A 21703-nucleotide genomic window follows, 5' to 3' on the forward strand; every position below is an offset into this window, starting at 1 on the left:
TCAACAATAGAGCTGTGGGACTTGTGTTTGATCCATCAGATGACCCTCTAGCTAAACAGAAGTTCATGATAGTTAAGGCATTACCATTTGCAACCACCAATGATGCATTAACCAAGTTCCGCTTTGTCACATTTTCTTCGGACACCGGTCGATGGGTCATGTCAGATACATTTATTATCGCAAACATCGAACAAGTGAGGTGCAATAAGGTGGTATGTGCAAGTGGTGTGCTATACTGGGATTATCAGGAGGATTTAATCTGGTTTGATGTTACTAGAAGTGTAACAGGGAGCATCAAGATGCCCTGGAAGCTACAAGAGTCCAACTTTGAGGGGTGGGAACGCCATAGCATTGATGTTTCTAACAATGGTATGCTCATGTGCACAATCATAGACAAGGATGGTTTGGCATTGTACCAGCTTGTGACAATTGGTGATCACTATTGGGAGCTCAAGCACAAGAAAGGATGGAAAGACATTATGGAGACGAGTGGTGACGCATTCCAGTTCTGCCACTCGATGAAGCTACGCAATGGGTGGCAGAAAAAGTTCTGTGAGAGGTGGTTTGTGCGACCGCTTGGTTTAGAAAATGGGCGGTTGGTTTATATTGGGGTGAGGCTGAAATGGAAGACATCTGATAGGGTATTACGCTATGACATGGACTCAGGCAAGGTGGACAATATTGGAAAGAAACTGGGCCATGCGTTTGGCATGTACTGCGCGTTTGGATACCGCAATAGCATGGCTGCTCTTCCACCAATTGATGAGCCAAAATTACAAGACGGTATCTGTGATGATAAATCTGGTGGTTGCGTATGTGCAACAGAAGGTAATAAGGAATAGTTTTTATGGCTTCTTATCTTTCTATATTAAAGAACATGATTTGGAGATTTTTGGATAATGCTGTTTTCTTTTGGTGGGAGCATGTGTGATGGTTCCCGTTATGTATCACTGTGAGTTCCAGAGAATGCTGTAAGAATATTGCTTGGCTAATTTCAATTTGGTGATTTAAGTATAGGAGAAATCGTATGATGGTGGTGTGCTTATATTTTTACATTCTATTTTGTTGTTTTCGGTAGTTGACTAGTACTAACCAAGAACTCGGAGTAACATTTCTATAGACCAGGACACCAGGATGACCAGAGTCCGGACAAATATAGACAATCCATCGATGATAGTGCTTGGGTGTTCATGATTTCGTGGTGTACGAAGCCTTGTCTTGACCAACTATGGTTTTCGTCGATTTCACATCATGCAGGAAAATGTGAACTGATACCATGACCTAGACATATGCGTAAACGCGTATCAAGTCTGAATCAAGTGTTCAGGAGAGGGCACTGTGACCGGCAAAGGCATATGCGTAAACCGGTCACATGGCATTGAGAGACATGAAGTGAGGCCGCAAGACATAATACTACTAGTACATTGTAGGAAGCCGGCTAGGAGAGCTATGCAATGCACATGCCAATGCAATCTACACCTCGATCCTTAGACTTTCCGTGGCCAATAACAAACAGAAGCATACTACAGTTTGGAAGCCGAAGAGGCCGCAAGACGCTTTGATAGGCGCGAGAGACCCATCGTCTTCCCGGCCGGGCTGCCGCATTACTCCTTTGATTATGACCTCGCCATTCGTGCGATGTTAATCACAATTCACAAGACACCAAGCGCACGCACGCCGTCCTCGCTGCTTGATTAACCCCGACGGCCTGGCCATTCATCTCCCAGACCACAGCGCTAGAGCACCAAGATCACAAGACATGTTAGCGTAGTCTTTTCAGCTTAGCAGAACAATGGGCTCGACCTCGACGTTCTCGGCGGCGGCAATGGCGGAGGCGAGGGAGCACGTCGAGCAGATCCGGCAGGAGCGGTTCTTCATCGGGCGAGAGGAGAGGAACCCGCTGGCGGAGGACATACACCAGGCGGTCACCTACCTCTCCGAGGAGCTCTACTCCAAGGATGTTCATTTCCTCATGAAGCTCATCCAGGTATACCGTATCTACCGAGCTTTCCACACACCGCCTTCATATTCCTCCCATGCTATGAATCTATGATTGCGATGAAAATGCGTTTGCAAATCAAAACAGTTATATGTCCTGTAATCCTGCTATGGTACTTTTTTTTATCTAGTAAATAGCTGCACTTGCCAAAGGTAGTCACACTAGCCTTTATACTCGCTAAATCTGGGTACACCACTTTCAGAATTCTCAATCTGTGCAGTTAGGTAAAAACTTTAAAAAAAGGTACGTAGAGCATTTTCAGACATGCATGCATGCTTTCAAAATTTTGTGTCGAAATAGAATATTTAATAAGTTGACATATATTAGAAGACATCATTTGTCTTTTTTAGTGGGTCAACATATTTTGACCTTTTGTAAGTTAAGTTTCTGCATAGTCATCCTTCTTTATCGTTTGGTCATAATTTTGTTCTATTTTTGTTAGATACGCATGCCTGAATATTTTGAGAACTTTTTTGAAGTGGAAATTCGTTCATATGAAAATAACTTAACAAATGCATGTCTCACAGCAATAATTAGAAATACGAAAATAGCTTGTGTATGTGAAAGAAAGATCACCAAAGAAATTCATAAATGCCAGTAAGCATTAGTCCATGGGTTTTACATAGTCCATGAATCATGATAATGAGTTTGCTGGGAAGATGGTTCATATGGTGGTGTATAAGGGGTTCTTATACATTTTAAACTCTTTGGAAACAAATATTTTGAAATAAACCTTTTTCATGCCATTTTGGGTGGTCCAACAAGAGAACTGTGTCACATCATGTTGCCACGCCACATTTTGAATAAGGCACAGTTTCTGTGATAGCGTTGTCTTGCCGTGGTTGGAAGTGCCGTGTGATGTTTTTGTTCTCGGGCTCTGGTGTGGCAATTTGCTATGATTGTATCACTAAAATGGAAAAATCTTAAACATTTTTTTGGTATGAGGTTATTTTTAAAATACTAGTTTGCAATGGGTTTGAGATAGTAAAGAATCCATGATGATGAGGCCATGTCCTAAAACAATTAGCGCTTGTTACACACAAATACTTTAGAATCACTATTTTTCCAACTAAATTTTTGATACTAACCCCTTTAGCCATGCCAATGTAAGAGGTGTGACAAAAATGCCTTGAGTCACAAAGCATGGAGCCTGTTTCACCCATATCAGCGTTATCATGCTACAGTATTGATGTTGGTGTGACAGAAATGCTGTACTCTCACTCCAATCCAATCGTACCTTTTTTATTTGAGGAGGGGCAATGCTGTTCTCGGATTGGCACTTCTATATATCTGCCACAAATGTGCCACCATCTCTCAATGCACCGGAGGTGTTTCATGAATTGCCGATGAGGTGATCTCTAGCCTGTTCTCACTGGCAGACCAATTTTAGTAAAGAAGGGGTTTAAATCCTCTGCTCATAGGAGAATTCAGGCTTAAGTTAGTCACGCTGTGGCCTTGTGGAAGAACCTTTGCAGTAAATTTGATCATGTAATTAACCAAGGCTCTTTTATGGAGTCTAAAACGTTTTCTGTTTTTCCAATGTATACCTTTGTCAAGATATGTTCCTTTTAGCATTTAGTGTGGTTGATTGCCTTTGAAACATTTCAATTGGCCGACGCTTTTACAAATTGCAATACAGCAGAAATATGACTAGTGGTTCCTGCTATCAGCTGGAGATAATATAAATTAGGAGTTTGATAAGTGTGGCAGTACAGCTTGGGTTCGTAGGTGAGTTTCGCTTGGATGGAACAAATCATGGACAACTTGATCCTCCAAGTGGAGCAGATGACTAGTATGTTGTTCTGTATACCGGATCCATGTCACTTAATTGCCTGCAGTAGGCACTCGCTGGTTTGTCTTTGTTGGATTAATGGCAGAGTGATAAAGGTGAATTAGGTGGCCATGGGTCTATGTCGCGGACTATTGAAATCGTGGTTTCATGCATGTGCAATTATTTGAATTATAGGAAGCTTAGCCTGAGCTAGCTCAGGTTGTGGGTGTGGATGTACATGTGGACCACCTAGGTTCAAGTCCTTGTTGAATTAGGGTGCCTATTTTTTTCTTAATATAAAGCCACCTAGTTCCTCCTAAGTTGGTCTAGTTTTTCATTCTTTGAATTATGATACTCCAAAATTATTTTCTAGACATGGTTGACATGCCTCATCACCAAACTGTCTGTCAATAACTCTGAACGTAGTACTGATTTGTCCATGTGATAAAAGTTTCTGAAACTTTAGTCCAAAAGTTTTTGATAGGAATAGAAAAAAAGATATCATTATTTGATTCACTGTTATTAATAAAATCTACTGTAGGGAACCTCTATTGTTTAAAACTACAGGATTTTTCTTTTGTTATCATCTTGCTTATTTTTCATAAAGATTATCCTTTTATCGTTGCTACAGAGTGAATGAAAATAATTGTCAACCAAATGGCTGGCTCCATGATTGTTTGTGCAAATGTAAAGCATCATTACTTGAAGGATATGATAGCATCAGTGTACAATTTTATGTTTATTGATGTGTTATTACTTATTAGCTTTTAATTATATGCATCTACTGCTACATCATAATTTTCATAGATCTGCTACTTAGTGAGAAAATTTCATGCTTGGCCTAATCTCTTAAAATTGTAGAATGCGGAGGACAATGAGTATCCATTAGATGTGTCACCAGCACTGGAGTTCGTAATAACGAAAAAGGACATTACTGCTACAGGAGCTGAATCAACACTTCTTATCTTCAATACGAATGGAGCTTTTTTCTGCATCAAATGTTGAATCCATTTGTACGATTGGCAAGTCAACTAAGAAAGGAAACAGACATCTTGGCTACATTGGTGAAAAGGTGCTCCTGTGTCATGAGATTAACTTTTGATTTGGAGTAAAAGTGCCTATTTCCTAGTTTAATTGGGCTTATGCAGCAAGTATGAAAGCGTCTTCAATCATAGGAGCGATGAACTCTCCTGTTTCATTTTCTATTACTGTTTTGCAATCAACAAATTTTGTGTGGATGAAGTTCGTATTTACACCTGTTAAATGCTCTTAAGTCTGTCCCTTGAATGTCGTATAAATTAATTCAACTCGAAGTAGCATGTTGGCATCTTCAACAATAATTTTTCCTTACCGTAATAATTCGTTTTTTTGTAATTATAAGGAATATATAGGTGTTCTTCTTAAAAAACTAAGGCCATGCATGTACTTTCTTGTCATTTTTTCTTTATGTTGCATTTCTAGTTCTTCTAAATGGTAATCTACCTTCATTCAGGTATCGGGTTTAAAAGTGTATTTCTGGTTTCAAGTCAGCCTCATATCTTCAGCAATGGATATCAGATAAAGTTCAATGCAAAACCTTCGGCAGAGTGTATAGGATACATTGTTCCTGAATGGGTTGATGGGAAGCCAAATATTGATGACCTAAGAACAGTATATGGCCATTCTAGGAGCCTTCCTACAACAACTATTATTACCTCTTAAGACTGATAAGATACTTGCTGTGAAGAAAAAACTTTCTAGCACACATCCTGAAATTCTTCTGTTTCTTTCAAAGATTAGGCAGCTCTCTGTCAGGGAAATGGACAATGATCCTAAGGCCAGTAGGAGCCAGATTTCTATCTCCAGTGAAGTGGACTACAAGACGAGGAAAGACATAGATGCAAAGTCTTACACACTTCATCTTGCTATGCAGGAAAATAGCAAGGGACAAGAAGAAGAGTGCACCTATTATATGTGGAAGCAGAAGTTTGTAGTCAAACCAGAGTGCAAAATTTAGAAAAGGATCGAAGTTGATCAATGGGTAGTTACCTTGGCATTTCCTCAGGGACAGACTGAGCAGAGGAGCACAATCACCTGGCGTTTACGCATTCCTTCCTACTGAGATGGTGACGAATTTGCCCTTCATTATTCAAGTAGATTTTCTTCTGGCTTCATCCCGAGTGTCTATTTTATTTGACAGCCAATGGAATCGCGGCATACTTGAGTGTGTACCATCTGCTTTTGTCAATGCTTTTGGATATCTCTTGAAATCATCAAGCAATGCATCGCTATTTGCACTCCCACCCATTTTCAGGTTTATCACTCCCACCCATAACTGAAAGGAACATCGTCAACTTGTGCCATGTAATGCCTGTAATTGATAACTTCGGACAGGTGATAAAATCGAGAAATTTGTTGCTTGTTCCTGCTGATGGAAGCAAGTGGGTCACACTGATTGGTACTAATCCTTGGAGATTGCAAAAGTATGTTGAGCTGTCAGCAGATTATAGCTCTTCAGGAAGATATGCCGGAAATTGCACATCTGAAGGTCAACTCATAGCATTCCTGAGGACCTATGCACAAGCAGCTGATATACCATTTATACATCCTCCAAATTCAAGCATCCCCGCAGTCTCTTCTCCTCTGGCAATGGAAAATGCTCTTTTGCTGCTACAATGGATTAGGAATCTAAGATCAAGCAATGTCCTACCTAAAAAATTCTTAAACTGCATCAAGAATGAGAAGTGGCTAAAGACATCTGTTGGTTACAATTCACCATCAAGAACATTTCTGTCAAGTCCAGGATGGGGAAGTAAGCAGCAAATACAATTTGTCTTTGCTAACCTACCCATAATATATGAAGAGTTCTATGCAAACAGAATAGGTGTTTACAAGGAAGAGTTGAGGATAATGGGAGTGCAATTTGAGTTTGCAAATGCATCTGTGCATATTGGTAATCAGCCTTTGAGCATGGAGAATGCTATTTTACTTCTACAATGGATTAGGGATCTAAAATTGAGGAGCGTCCAGCTTCCCAGGAACGAGTTAAGCCGTATCAGGAATGGAAAATGGCTGAAGACATCAATTGGTTGCAATGCACCATCCCGATCCTTTATGTTGAGTGCGGAATGGGCAAATTTGCGACTGGTTATATCTCAGCTAGCTAATGTACCCTTGGTTGACCATGAGTTTTATAAGAACACAATAAGTTCTTACAAGGAGGAGCTGGGATCCATTGGGGTGCAATTTGAATTTTCATACACATCCATGGACATGGCCACCACACCATTGACTATGGAGAATGCTATTTTACTTCTACAATGCATTAGCAGTCTAAGGTTGAGATGCACCCAGCTACCTCAGAAGTTCTTGAGCTTTATCAGCAAAGGAAAGTGGCTAAACACATCCTTGGGTTACAGTTCACCTTTAGGATGTTGAGTGCAGAATGGGAAAAGTTTCCACAAATTCAATCAATATTAGCTGATGTACCCATTATTGATCAAGATTTTTATGGAAACAAAATAAGTGCTTACAAGGAAGTGTTGAGAGTTATTGGAGTACAGTTTGAGTCAACAGATGCAGCTGTACATATATGCAACCATCTTATGTCAATACCATCTAAAACTTTCTCTCGAGCCAATATGTTTGCGTTGCTTCAATCGATCAGATTTCTGAATGAGAGTAACAAGACTCCAACATATCTCATTGAACAAATGAGAAATGGCTGCTGGCTCAAGACTTGTCTTCACAGCAGATCACTGGTAAATTCTATCCTATTTAGTTCAAAATGGCAAGATGCCTCTGTCATCAGTATCTTGCCTTTTATCGACAGAGTCTTCTATGGGGTTGACATAGCTGATTTCAAATCGGAGCTTAAGCTATTTGGAGTTGTTGACTTCAAACAGAATTTTCAGCTGGTAGTTGACAACTTAAGGTTCTCTGAAGATATAATCACCCCTGGTGCCACAATACTAATGCTCAAGTGTATTTGGTATGCCAAGGAATCTCTTGATTTCATAGAAAGGCTGAAAGATATCAGATGGTTGAAGACTGATGTTGGCTTCAAGCTCCTCGTGAAGTGTTCCTTGTTGATGATGATTGGAAGTGTCTTTTGAATGTTGTTGAAAAGGTACCACTGATTGATCTGGAATTTTATGGGCCTGAAATCAGGCTGTATATGGAAGAATTAAGTAAGACTGGTCTAATTGCTGGCTTGAAGGAGGCAAGTAAAAGAATAGTGCATGATGTGACGAAACTTGTACACACGTGTTCTCTTACAAACGAGAGGGCACTTGCAATGCTAGAATGCTACAGAGACCTAGTCACAAAGCATGGGAAGGTACCAACTCATCTTGCCAACTTCATGCACCGTGAGAGATGGCTGCATACGTCGTTCGGTTTCAGGTCTCCTAAGGAAGCAATTCTTTTCAGTTCTGCATGGGAGCCTATTGCTTCAGTTTCCAGTCTACCTTTTATTTATGGTACCAATACGCAGTATGGCCTGGGCGAGGAGATCTAATGCTACAGAAATGAACTCATAGCGTTTGGTTCCAAAGTTGGATTGGAACAAGGTGCAGCATTTGTCATCTCGGGACTCAATATTCCACATGATGCTTCAGCTGTGACTCCAGAAGCTATTATCTCATTGCTAAAGTGCATCAGGAGCTGGAGGAAAAATGGGACTGCACTTCCTCAAAGTTTCAAGAGTGCAATAAACGTGAAGTGGGTTAAGACCACTGCAGGGTACAGGAACCCAAATGGGTGTATCCTGTTTGAGTCGGTGTGCTCTTCTCATGTACACAGGGAGGATCCCTTTCAAAGACGAAATGTTTTATGGCCACGAGCTAGTTTTGTATGAGTGAGCTGCAGGCAATAGGAGTTGCTCTGAATGCCAGTGCTGGTTGTGCACTGATGGCACAGCATCTACAAGGTCTTTCTAATGTTGATAAGATTTCTAGTATATACTCGTATTTGGAAGCATGCCGTTGGAAGCCTCGATACACTAGTGATGACTGGATTTGGATACCCCATGAAGCTGATGAAGGAGCATGGGTCAACCCAGCCAGTTGTGTTCTTTATGATAGGAATAGCCTTTTCGGCTCTCAGCTTCATGTTCTGGTAAAATGGTACAACAGCAAATTGCTTCGGTACTTCAACACGATTTTTGGTGTGAAGCATCATCCAACTGTTAGCGATTATTGCAAGCTCTGGAGTGTGTGCAGGACTGCACTGGCACAAAAAGATTGTGCTGCTTTCTGGAAATTCTTTGGCAAGAACTGGAGCACCGATATGGGGAAGTTTATCTCTGGTTGTATCACGAAGGTTCCAGTTTGTTCTGGAGATCAGATCTTGCTACTTGAGAAACAAGATGTCTTCATTCTTGATGATCTACTACTGGAGGATCTGTTCAAGAAGCAGGCTCAGCAACCTTTATTCGTTTGGTATCCTTCAGCTAGTCTGCCATGCTTGTCTCCTACAAAATTAAATGACATCTACAGTAGCATTGGTATTCAGAATATTTCGAAAGCTGTTGCAAGGGGTGCATCCGAGGGCTTGAAAATCGAGCATGTAACCATTGTTCATAAAGGTACAATGATTAAACCTGGCTTGCTCAGAATTGTCCTAGCTTCCTTGCTGACCCAATCCTCAATATTTCTGCTGATAAGAGACATGAACTGGTCTCAGGTCTCACCAATGTAGTTGTCTATGAGAGAAGCATGCCTCTTACTGTGAGCTATCAGGTTGGACTATCTTCAGGAAGAAACATGGTTGTTACATCTGCACGTTTTTTCTGTTGGGAGAGGGAGGACTCGAGGCTAGATGTGACAAAGACTGAAGTAACAGGATTAGTGACCAATTCAGTGAAGATGGAGCATGCAGCGTGCTTTGCTGAGGAGATCTCTAAAGGGCTGTTATTTGAGAATGCAGATCATGTCCCAGCTCTTGCTGAACTCGTGAGGACAGGATTTTTGCTGGACTTTGATGTTCCTGCTGTTGAGATTTTGTTGAAGTTGAAGAACCTACGGCTGTTCGAGAAGGATGAACAGTTCCTTTTACCATACACTGATATGCTTCGTGCTAACAGATCATGTGGTTCTTCCTATGTATGATTCTCTCTCTCTCTCTCTCTCTCTCTCTCTCTCTCTCTCTCTCGTGTGTTTGGAGCAAGACTTGCTAACATCTATCATATTCTGCAGGTGCAGGTGTGACAAAGTTTTTGCCGGGTCATGAATCATCTGTTCTTCTTGTTCAGAGATGCACCGAGTGCGTGAGATTCCATCCGCGGAGGGCATAAGTACTGCTCTGAACTTTACGTGCAAAGACAAATAAAAAAGGTTCCCTCTGTGGATTCATTATAATTCCTGACAGAAAGTGTGTTCATGATAAATTGCAGACTCAAAGGATGCCTTCAAATGAAAAGCGCGCTCTCCTGCAGCTGTCTCTTCATACATTACAAAACTTGTTTTCTGCAAGATGGGATTCTCCAATTTCTAGCATATATGTGGTGTCTCTTGTTTGCCAACGCTTAGTTTTTACGCAGTTTCTTGCTATATGTTTTGAGCGAACTGTTGTTTTTGAGAGGTTTGTCCTGGATGTTTTAATTACGAAGACAGTGAAAATTTACCAACTTTGGCTCAAGATTTTGAAGGATTCTACATGTAAATGATGGGCAAAAACATGCAAAATGGGATCTATGATGCATAGCCAACAATTGATAGTAGCTCTTGGACAAGATAAAGTTAGTTTGAATATTTGAATTGGAGTTTAAAGTTTGGACAGTAGCTGTTTGAGCTAACTGACGAAACTGAATGGGGGTGTTTGATTAAACACTGATAGTGCAGTGCAAGGGTCCAAGTTCGGGTCTTCAAATCAAAGTGATGGAGTGATCTTTTGCCCTCTATGCAAATCTATAAAATGCAGCTCTGAGGGTCCTCTGCAAGTTTGTTTAAAAGAGATTGTGACGTTTGAATTGGAAATCGGGCGCAAGATTGGTTTGAATTTCGGGCGGAATTGCGAAGAAAGGGGGAGGAGCAGAGCCGGGCTGCTACCACGCAGCAGCTTGCTGCCGATGGCAAGGGCGGTTTTGCCGTGCCACGCACCGGCGCAGCCATGCACGGTGAACCAGGCAGGCAAGCAGGACGTGGCCATCGCAAGGGCGGTGAAAATTTGTATAAATTACTGTTGCCATCTTTATCCTTTCACCGCGCCGCTCCGTTTTTACCGCACCTCGGTCACCGGCAAGTTCCGCCGCCGTCCCGCCACCGTCGGTCGTTTCCTTCTACCAGAACCACTGCCTTGACTTCTTGAATCCATCCCACCAGTCGTTGTCCAACCCCATCCACCACTGCACCTTCCTACCGTCATTGTCCTCAAGTCCAGTAAGTCTCTATTTTGGTAAGGCCGCCGCTGCGGAGTGCTATGTTGCCGGAGCTCTAGTCATTGTTTGAGCGTATGGGTCACACGCGAGCTCTAGATGGTTTAGGTCTAGCTTGTTGGCCTGGAGCACAACCGGGTTGGTCGGGACTCCTGCACGACCGCGCGCACACCTCCACCATGGCTGCCGTAGTCGAGCACTTTGCTCCGGCTACAGGGAGCCTTGGTTTGGGCAAGCGCCAAGCGTTTTAGGTTGAGGCGAAGCCTCTGAGCTAGTTCGTTGCCGTCGAGTTGCCGCCGTTGAGCCGCACGCCGCCGGGAACCCTAGCGCAGCCCGCTCCACCACTGTCCATCGTCGTTCGCTACTGCCGCTCGCCAACCCACCCTAAGAACACCACCAGTAGGTGCGCGTGGTCGAGGCGAGTCTAGCTCCCCGTCGCCGGAGACCTTGCTGGCGTTGAGTTTCCGCCTCTACCCACAGGTGGACCCATAGTTTGGGCTGGGGGCACTGTGCTTAGGTCTAGACCCGCGTGTCAGTGAGTATGGGTTAGGGCGGGGGTGAGTGAGAAAGGTTTCCAGAAGGGGTTTTCAGGATAATGTTGATTTAAGAGTTTTAGAAATTAGATTTAAATTCTATTTTCCTATTTAATTCATTTTAATTCGTAGAATTGTCCAAATTTAGTGAAACCAATTTATTAGGATTATTTTATTTTTCTTTATGCATTAAAAATTCTTAAACCCTAGGAAAAGATAATAAAAATTAGGTATTTATTTAGCTACCTTTATTAAGATAATTAAATAAATACTTAATTTTTATAAAATGTATAAAATTTTGAATAATATTTTATTATTCACAAATGTTATTAATCCATAGGAATTAAGTTTTAAGATTAGAAATTATTTATAATGCTTTTCTAAATAAGAGAAAAGGCTTAAGATAGGTTAGTAAGAAATTAATTTATGGGTTAATTTATTACGGGTGGATTAGAGTTGGCTTGCAACTTTATCATGAAGATAAAGTTGTATAGTCATTATTTCAAAAAAGTTTTGCAAAATCTAACTATAGCATGCATCGTATCATAGAACCTGAAGCTCTAGAAGTGGATTTCTTGGATTTCTCCGAAGAACCTTGGGAATTCGAGGAGATTATTGAGGTGGTCCCTTGTGTTGAAGGATCTTCGGAGGAAACTAACTTTTTTTTAACCAAGGCAAGCCCTGGTGCATCTACACCTATCTAATTTTAGAAATTACTATTTATCTGTACAAATTACTGGTTATTTCCTTATTATGCATTAAGTCTAGGAGTAGATTGAAACATATTCTTGTGCATAATCCAATCTTGTTTGTAGGACATCTTTAGCACATGTTCAAATAATTAGTAACCATCCTATGCTTAGTAATGCTTAGTTCACCTTGGAGTAACTTTTGTTACTCAACCACTTAAGGTTAATATTGTCATACATGTTGATCAAGGAAAATAGCTTTGAATTTTGAAGATGTGGACAGAAAATTTTGTCTACTAAGTTTAATCTGGTTAAGGCATGTTCGTTGTTTTAACCGCTGATCAAGTGATATTACCTAGTTGCTTACTGTCTTTGGGGACCAGCAAGCCCGGTAGGTTAGTTGGCTCTCTGATTGAAAATGTTCTTACCCATGCTTGGTGTGCGGAAGAAAGGCGGGGGTGTAGCCTAAACTCACATGGAGATCAGGCCAGACGTGGGGTCACATGTCGGGGTGCATCCCTAGGTTCGGGTAATTATGTTTCCAATCTTTAGGTATAGTTAATCGAAAGGTCGTTATGCGCAACCCGATCAATTGTACATGGCTAGTGATTAGATATCTCCTGCAGGATGTAAATCGGTCCGAATCGCCGCAATTCTCAATTATTAATGCACTTGATCATCGCTTAAGCGTTGTAGAGTAAACAAGTTGAATATAATGTTTTCCTTGAATTAATATTGTTGTACGATGTTTAGTTCCACTTGAGTGAACGGAACATTTTCTTCACCTAGACTGGTTATGTAAGAGCTCATCATGATTAAAATAATAAAACTAAAGCTCCACAAGTAGTAAGCTTTTCGAAAAAATGTGAGTCAGCTAGCATACTAAAAAGCTATCATATTGCTTGAAACGTTATTTTCAATCTACCTATACTGGTTAGATGGGTCAGTCTTGCTGAGTACCCTCGTACTCAGGGGATCCCTTTTTCGTTGTTTTCTGCAACAAGGGTCAATCGAAGAGGAATGCTCGGAAAACTAGGGTATTTTATGGGTCTCGTAATACCCTAAGAGTGAAACCTAGTACCCCTCGGCTTTGTTTTATGTTCGAAATCCTTAGAATGGTCTAACTTGCACTTTAAGTTTGTTTCAATCTAAATGCGTATGTAAAAATGTAATATTTGTTGATGATTTCCTTTCGTGGAAGCGATCCTAATGTATGGCTACGACTCAAGTCGTGGATGATTCGAGGCCTTCTAGGCACACTCGACAGACTACCGGGCTTAAATTGTTTTAAGTGTATTTTTGAATAATTATTATTCCAACAGCAATTAAGCATACTTAAGCCAGTTTAAGTCGGATAGTTTCGCCACACCCCTGCATTCCCCTTCCTACCAGATGCCTCTCTCCCCTGCAATCCTATCCGCGGGAACGCATTTGCAATTCGTGCGGGCGGTGGCGATTCGGCCGGAGGGCAGCACATTCTTTAGTGGCGACTCATTCAGGTGGCGTCAAGACGGGGGCAGCCCGTCATGCAGGGCGCATCCAGAAAGGGTTGGCGCACTGCACTGCAGTGACGGCGGAGCATGACATGGCCAGGCAGGCAGGCCACATCCAGGTGGGGCGGCGTCCAGGCGTGAGCGTGCAAGCCGGCAACATCCATGGATTGCACTACCACAGTATCCTTCATGCGGCCTACACAAGCCATCTTTGTTTTGATGTTGCAATGAAGTTTCCGATGGAAAAAATCCCATTTGACGTACGCTAGCAATACTGTTTTTTTTTACCTTTTGACTTTGGTGCCTACTGCCTAGTAATATTTGTACCTTCTGTTCCGGTTACATGAGCTTTAAAAATTCTATCAAACTTATCAAAATTCAGTTATGTTTGAAACATGGCAGCATGCTTACGGAGTATAACAAAAGTAGGAGCAAATCTACAAGGACATACTTGTCTTTTCATAGCTCATTTGACACCGTTAATTGCTCTTAATGAATAGGGGCTTCAGTTTCAAAAAGTAAGAGTAAAATCACAAAGTTGAAAAAATGAGGATAAAATCACAAATTAGAGTTTAAAGTAAGGGTACAAACACAAAACCTCCAAATATAAATTGCAAAAAGGTGAGAAATACATAAATTTTTAAGATTAGTACAAATAGCAGTCGTACAAATAGTCAATGATTGGATAGAGACCACTTGTTAAAAATTAATATTAAGAATTTCAGGTGCGCTCTTGTTTATACCATATATTCTTATTGTTTCCTTTTTCTTATTGGAAATTAATGTTTTTGTCACCCACGTGGTTTTAAATAGCAGGCTATGGCAAATAGCGGCACCTTTTTCCCAGCAGCTATAAGCTATAGGGCAGCTATAGCGCAGCTACGGCAAAAGCGATTTTATACAATTGATGCACAAAAACATGCTAATTAAGATATCTGATGAACATAAATATGTTTCAGGCAGTACATAGCTTAACAGAATATGTTTCCAAAGCTACAGAAGTCGAGAGAACATTACTTAACAACTAGATAAAGATACTACATTGCCACGGCAGGAGTGCAAGTGCAATCTATTCATCAGAGATAGACTTCTCAGAATTGCCACCGCAGGAGTGCAATCTATTCGACAACTTCATCTGTCGGGGCTGACTGGCTAAGGCAGTGCTTGAGACACCAAGGCCTGCAACGAAGTAAAAAGAAATCACAATTGTAAATGTTTAAGGAGGTGTTTGGATCCATGGACTAATTTTTAGTTCGGATCACATCGGATGTTTGGATACCAATTAGAAGGAGTAATTATAAAACTAATTGCATAAGTCGTGGCTAATTTGCGAGACAAATCTATTAAGCTTAATTAATTCATGATTAATACATATTTACTGTAACATCACATGGTCAAATCATGGATTAATTAGGCTTAATAGAATCGAATGAACTCCAAATTCCAAGTTCCAAACAATAGAGAACATATGTCAGGGAAAGAGTCAGGATGGGAGGAACTTGCCTGCCTAGGACTGGTTCCGGGACATCTTGAGGTGGTCGCCGTGGTGCTCTTCAGCGGAGGCTTCAGGCTTGGCTGCTTGAGCACCTGCCCTGCTCACCGGCGATTGCTGAGCAGCCGCCGCTGCTTGTTGTGGAGGAGCGGGGAAACGAGGATGCGGCACTCGCAGCCGGAGCATAGCACTGCCTCGTCGGCGCAGCACAGCACGGCGGCCGCTCGACGCCGCAAATGTCGCAGCACACCAGAGCAGAGCGCCGCCGTCACCTGGTTCTGATTTTTCTTCGAAGGGCCTATGTCTCTGATGGGTTTCAGGTTTCCAGTTGTTTTTGGCCTCCGTGGGCCACGATTCAAGTTACTGCCTTGACATTTTGGCCTGCCGCACGAAATACCTACAAAACGATATAGCTGACCGCTACGCTAATCTTGTTTAGCGGCGCTAACTGGTGCTTTAGCGGCCGTAGCTGCCATGGCGGCACAATGGCCAATAGCGTCGACCCTTCCGAAACTATAGCCTCACTATAACGGCACTATAGCCTACTTTTTAAAACCACGCACCCTATTTGTCCTTGCAATTATATATCTAGGTTCTCATTTTCGTCTTCTTGTGTTGCAGTTCTTTTGATGCCTCATGCAATTTTTGTGTAACCTTGATCGAGTATTTCATGAATAGTTTTCGTCAATGCATATAAACATATTGCAATGACGTAAAAACTATACTACCTGTGGAATTTCGTATGACAGATTTTTTTTTGCAAATCAAGCACTAAATTATGGAAAAATAAAAGGAATCCATTTTATATTTCTATAAAGTAACAATTTGGGTTCGTATATGGGAAATAATGGTGTTAAATAAAATAGTAGTATATTTATTAACATCTCACAAGTACCCATTTCGGTTTGTGCGTTTCATGTAAATAAAATGGCCATGCACATAAATCTTTTTTTATTACCGCAAACGAAAAAGAAATTGTTGATGATTAAAGAAGAATAAATTTGCTCTTCGCCAGCCACAGACCGAACTCGGTGCCCCCGGCAGCGGTCTCACGCACGGGCAGCGAGCCAGACTCACACGTGGGCCCACCAAGGCCCAAACCCAAACCTTCTCCTGAACCCTTCCCAACCCGAGCGCCGCCGCCGCCAACGCCTTTGCGCTCGGAGCAGGAGGAAGAAGAACAGGCGGACCGATCTCGCAGTCGCAGCGATGGCGGGCGGGGGAATGCTCGGGGGCGCTTTCTGGGCGACGCGGGCGCTGGAGGTGGTGAAGCGGAACGACGGACCGGGCCTGCTGTGGAAGCGCATCAAGCTTACCACCACCCGCAAGAACAACGCCAAGAAGCGCCTCAAGCGGCTCTGGCAGGTCCGCTCCCCTCCCCATCTCCTCTCCCCTCGCCTTCCGTTCCGTTCCGTTCGCACTCAGGTGCAGGGGGTGATGATGGATTCATCATCTCCACGATCCACGCCCAGTTCGTGTGTTAGGTCGAAGCGGTTGGTTCGATTGCTGCTCCTTGATTCTTGCGCGCGGTGCTGGTTTCGTAATGGACTTAGGGTGATTAGTTATTTTGACGCGCAGCGCCATGGTTTTGATTTTGGATTACAGGTCTGTGATTGAAGAGAAAATGTGGTTCTGGGAGGGGATGAGCAGTTTGGCCGGAAGTCTGAAAATATTGTTCTTAGCCTCCTCACCGAATCGCTCTGAGGATTTTTGTCTAGTGCCTGTGAGCATAAACCAGATACCAACAAATGCAACAACTTCTAGGTCTAGGAAATGGTCCAACTCCGGGGGAGGATTTTCTCTACTGGCAGTGAGGGAGTTGCGTATTTTTCTATGGTCGAAATTGGGTTCTGCACAAGGAGCTATTTATTTGATTGCTGTTCCCCTTTAGTGGAGATCTTATAGGTTAACATAAATCAGTCAGGTACCTAAAAATGCACATATACTTCTAGAGAAGTAAATTTGCACAAATATTCCGATTTAGATTCACTAACATGGGGATGGTTGTGTGTTTCCAGATTGGATTGTTCTAGTTATTTTTTGAGGAAATGGATTACTGCAACTAAATAGCATATGCAGGTGCCATTTAGGGTTGTTAAGGATTTTTCTGCATTTTCATCCTTGCATTTGCTGATTTTGCACCTAGGAGATTATGCAAAGAACAATATGCTAAAGTAGAATGAGCTCGATGATCTGAACGTAGGGGAGATCATTTAGGTGTAGAGCAGAGCAGGTGCATAAAGGGCACAATTTCTTGTCCAAGACGTGGCTTGGTGGCTGGGGGTTGGTTACCAGTTCAATTCAAGTCAAAGTTATCTCTTTTTTTTTTAGCTTTTGAGAAAATTTAAATGTCTAAGGACATATAATTATAAACAGGGGAGCCTAAAAGAGCTAAAGAGAGAAAAAGTTTTTAGCGTGTTTCGTATCCGAATGTTCTCCACATTCGCATGATTTTCTTCACCTTTGTAAGCATTCTCAATGAGTAATTTTTGGAAATTGATTGTCTAAGGAGGTAAAACGCAATCAGTACTCCTATATTAGGTAGCGGGTGTGAATTGGTGCCCCTAAGGGTCTCCACCGTCCTTTTTAGTTCAATTATTAGTACTAGTTTTCCAAAATGTACCACATTTTGGAAGCCTAGTACTAATAATTGAACTAAAGAGGGTCGGTGGTGACCCTTAGGTGCACCAATTCTCACCCCTGATATTAGTTTTGCATGTGCTCACACACACAACTTCCTCAAAACCTCCCACCTCTGGTGTTTGTTGGGAGCAGAAGCCAGCTCTGATGTGCTCACACACACACAACTTCCTGAAAACCTCCCACCTCTGGTGTTTGTTGGGAGCTGAAGCCAACTCTGATTTTAGTGTCCACTAATTCAATGCTGGCACTCTGACCCTATTATGGACCATCTGTGCAAGACTACTAGTCTATATCAGTAATTTTCGTATATTAACACATAACAAGAGACCAGGATTTGAGGCGCATCTTAGGGTTCTATAGTCATTACTAGAAGTCTAGAAAAAGTTATTGTTACTAGGACCACTGCTTAGAGCACCCAAATTGTCATTCCCGTGATCCACACGGTATATACAACAGGGTTTGAATAAAGTGGTTAGCCATGTTAAGGTTAGATGCTCATATAAAAAAATATCGCCATCCATTCATACAAAATGACTAGGATGATGTTCATGATATCAAGATATACTGTTTACTTTTGATCGAATGCAAATGAGGTACATACCTTGATGATGCATTAGAATTACAGTCACCTGCTTTCCCTCATTGTCCTTGCCCTAGATTACACTTGCACAATCTGTATTTATGACTGAGTGAAAGGTACAGGATTTAACTAGAAATGATTGAGTGTGATAGAAAAATGCAGTTGAACCATAAAACCTGAGTGGTAAGCCGAACATGAAAGATGAGGTTGGTAGCAAATAGTTTGCCTGTTGGTTAGAAAGATTTTTGCAATGCAAAGTTTAATGAGATTCAAGATGTACAACATGCTGGTAGAGATATAACTAAGGCTGATGGATTAGGTGAAAAGGCTTTATTCATTTATTCATGGAACTTTGAACATAGCTAATCTTTGAATTTTGATCTGAAGATATATGAAGAAATTGAGAGGAAATTAACTACTAATGAGAGTGGTTTCGCTCACCTGTTGATAGCTAAACTTAAAGAAAAGTTTTGCCTTGCCTTGGTCAGAGTACTGACCTACAACTGAGCACTGTCTCTGTATAGTAACAAAGAACAACCTTTGCTCTGCAATCTACCGTCACGGTTGCTACACACCAGGGAAGGAGCTAATCAATTGCTCTGCTAGGTCTATTTTGGGATTACCATCATTAGTAAAATTGCAAACTAGGAACGCCCTCCAAATGTTCTAAAGACAGTTTAGAGCTACTTGTGATGCAACCCTGGAGACTTTATGCCACCAATTGTTCGATTGTTTGGTAAATAAAGTAATTATTTTATCCATTTTATTGCACTGTGTGCTTCATATCTTTGAAGCTGCAGTGTGTGCATCATTTCTCTGGAGCGTGGTCCTACAAGCAGCAGAATCATTTGCTGCAGATAGCATCCTTAGTACACTGCTATGCTTTGCTCTATTTTTCTGCATTAACACTTGATTTGTCCTGCTTGAGACTTATTTTAGCAATCATCAGTAGTTGCTCCAGATTCCAGAATTTCTTCAATTAATCATTTGCATCTTTATCTGAAACTTATGTGATTCTTGAGTCTAGCTTGTAACTATCAATATATTATTCTGGTTAGTTGTTGCTGTACACATGATACAGTCATTACCAGTACTGTATAATTCTTTGTTGTGACCATTGTTACTGGTGCAGCTGGGGCTCAGGTTTGCCGGGGCCTTCTCTAGGGCCTCCTATTCTTGTGTCGATTGCCGTTAACTATTTTAAGTATGGCATGCCTGTTATAAATAGTCTATTGATTGTTGTGTGGTGTGTTGCATGTGTAGTGTTGTACATTTGGTACCCTTAATGAAATGACACACAGCTCTCCTATGCGTTCGAGAATTATTACTGGTCATTTACTCGGTTCTCGTGTATGCTTTGCTGAAGATCCTTTGTTTTGATAACCTGGACTTTGGCCCATTTTGTATTGATCTTTAAAAGAATTCCCAGTTGCCCAAGCCTTTGTTTTGTTATTTACTCGTATTTGTTCTTTCAAATTCCCATACTTTTGTTATTTCTGCACAACAAGATACTATTATTTGGGTACAATAAACATTCCTGAAGCAGGGATTATTTGTTTTGGATGAAACTGTTCCTTTTATCTGTTTGATGTTGGACAAAGCTCAATGGATGGATATCATGTTGATACCTTCCTATTCAAAAGTTATTTCTGTGAATACTGTTACTTGAGTTGATGTGCCACTATATTAGCAAATAAGCAGAAGTATTTTGTCTTTGCACATTTTGGAACTCATTGGTCTCCTGCAGCATTGTTTGCGTGTCTTTTTTCACTTCATCTCCTCACATTTTGCAACTTCTCCTTTCAGAATGAGGCAGTTATAAGAGCCTGTGGACAATCAGAATCTTCGTCAGCATCAAACACTGCTTCTGCAGCTGCAAAACAACAGTAGCTTGATGAAAAGTCAATTAGTGACTCAAGGAAGAGCTCATACGCAACCAGAAAAGGTCAATGACATGCTGAGGCGTGAGGCCTGAATTATTTCGCCCCAATATTTTGAGTTTCCAGTCGTCCACAAATTGGAAACAAATGTTGATGTATAAATCCACTTTCGTAATCCAGAGGACATCATTGCTTGCTACCATGTGCCACTCTGCCCCCTCCGGAATTCCGTCGTTTTCGGTTTCGCCGTTTCCATGTTCTCCGAAAACTGCTACTTATGAATATGTTCGCTTTCCTCCATTCTAAATCATGTCTAGGTCACTCGTAGCTACTATTCTGCTCCTCCTGCTGATATGCTATTATATGCGGTAATGTAATGCATTGCACCGGTTCCTGTCGTTGACATCAGCTTGTCGCAATTTTCCAAACTTGCAAGTTTGGTTAAGACATGTTGAGAGAATCCGGTGCCACCAAAGAGGACAGATGTTGTCCCATGTGGTGTGCCTATATATGTTTGTATGCTCTCGCATGTGCTGATGTTGTGCGTTAACAATGCCGCGAATGGTGCGAGGACGCGCGCAACGAAATGTCAGGCTGCGTGTGCCTTTTACCAGCTCGGTTTGTCGAGTGGCGGTGCTAGATTAAGCCGAGACTTGCAAGAATGCACGATTGGATCACATTTGATGGGCACGTTCAAAAAGATACGGCCTTGTAGTTTATTTTGCACACGCTAGTTCAAAAAGCCAACAATAACCCATACCACCTCTGTTTTCCCTATGATCTAATTTCATTGTACTTTTTATTACCATTTGCTCAACCAAATAACCTAATGTCCTATTTCAATGTGTGGGGAGGGGCACATGTGTTAGAATAATTGGGCAGCCCAATTGCTTAATTAATCAAATAAATCCCAAGGTCCATTAGTGGTGGTAGTTGCAAAAAGGTTAAAACCAACTTGGAAGTTGAGAGGGTCCCTAACCAACTTATATGGTTGAAGTTGTGCTGCACCTGTTGAGAAGTTGATAGAGGGATAACAAGATGCCACGCGCGCGCTCGCTCGCCGAGCCGAGCCGACGTGATGTGTGGGCTAACTGACGATTCAAGTGACTAGTAACTGAAGAAGGCAGTTACCAGAAACTGTTGCATTAACTGGACGTCCAAAGGTCTTCTGCTGCCCATAAGAGTGAGGCTGCCTCTCATTCTTTCGTGATCGAAACACTAACCACCAGAGCTTTTGTCCACTGCTGTGCTGCACTTCTGTCATCTCTG

At 41.7% G+C, this 21703-nt stretch overlaps 2 protein-coding genes across 2 annotated transcripts; both read left to right on the forward strand.

The window, feature by feature from the left end:
• Positions 1-1825: 1825 nt before the first annotated feature.
• Positions 1826-9859, forward strand: LOC101763778. Its single transcript, XM_022825285.1, has 7 exons — positions 1826-1987; positions 6144-7087; positions 7582-7827; positions 7920-7975; positions 8369-8529; positions 8619-9336; positions 9435-9859. The coding sequence occupies exons 1-7, from the start codon at positions 1826-1828 to the stop codon at positions 9857-9859; spliced, it is 2712 nt and encodes a 903-aa protein (XP_022681020.1).
• Positions 9860-16356: 6497 nt separating this feature from the next.
• Positions 16357-20828, forward strand: LOC101754301. Its single transcript, XM_004962594.3, has 2 exons — positions 16357-16696; positions 20361-20828. The coding sequence occupies exons 1-2, from the start codon at positions 16541-16543 to the stop codon at positions 20442-20444; spliced, it is 240 nt and encodes a 79-aa protein (XP_004962651.1). The 5' UTR covers positions 16357-16540; the 3' UTR covers positions 20445-20828.
• The last annotated feature ends 875 nt before the right edge of the window (positions 20829-21703 follow it).

This window comes from Setaria italica, chromosome III (genome assembly GCF_000263155.2).
Source record: "Setaria italica strain Yugu1 chromosome III, Setaria_italica_v2.0, whole genome shotgun sequence".
Taxonomy (NCBI): Eukaryota; Viridiplantae; Streptophyta; class Magnoliopsida; order Poales; family Poaceae; genus Setaria; species Setaria italica.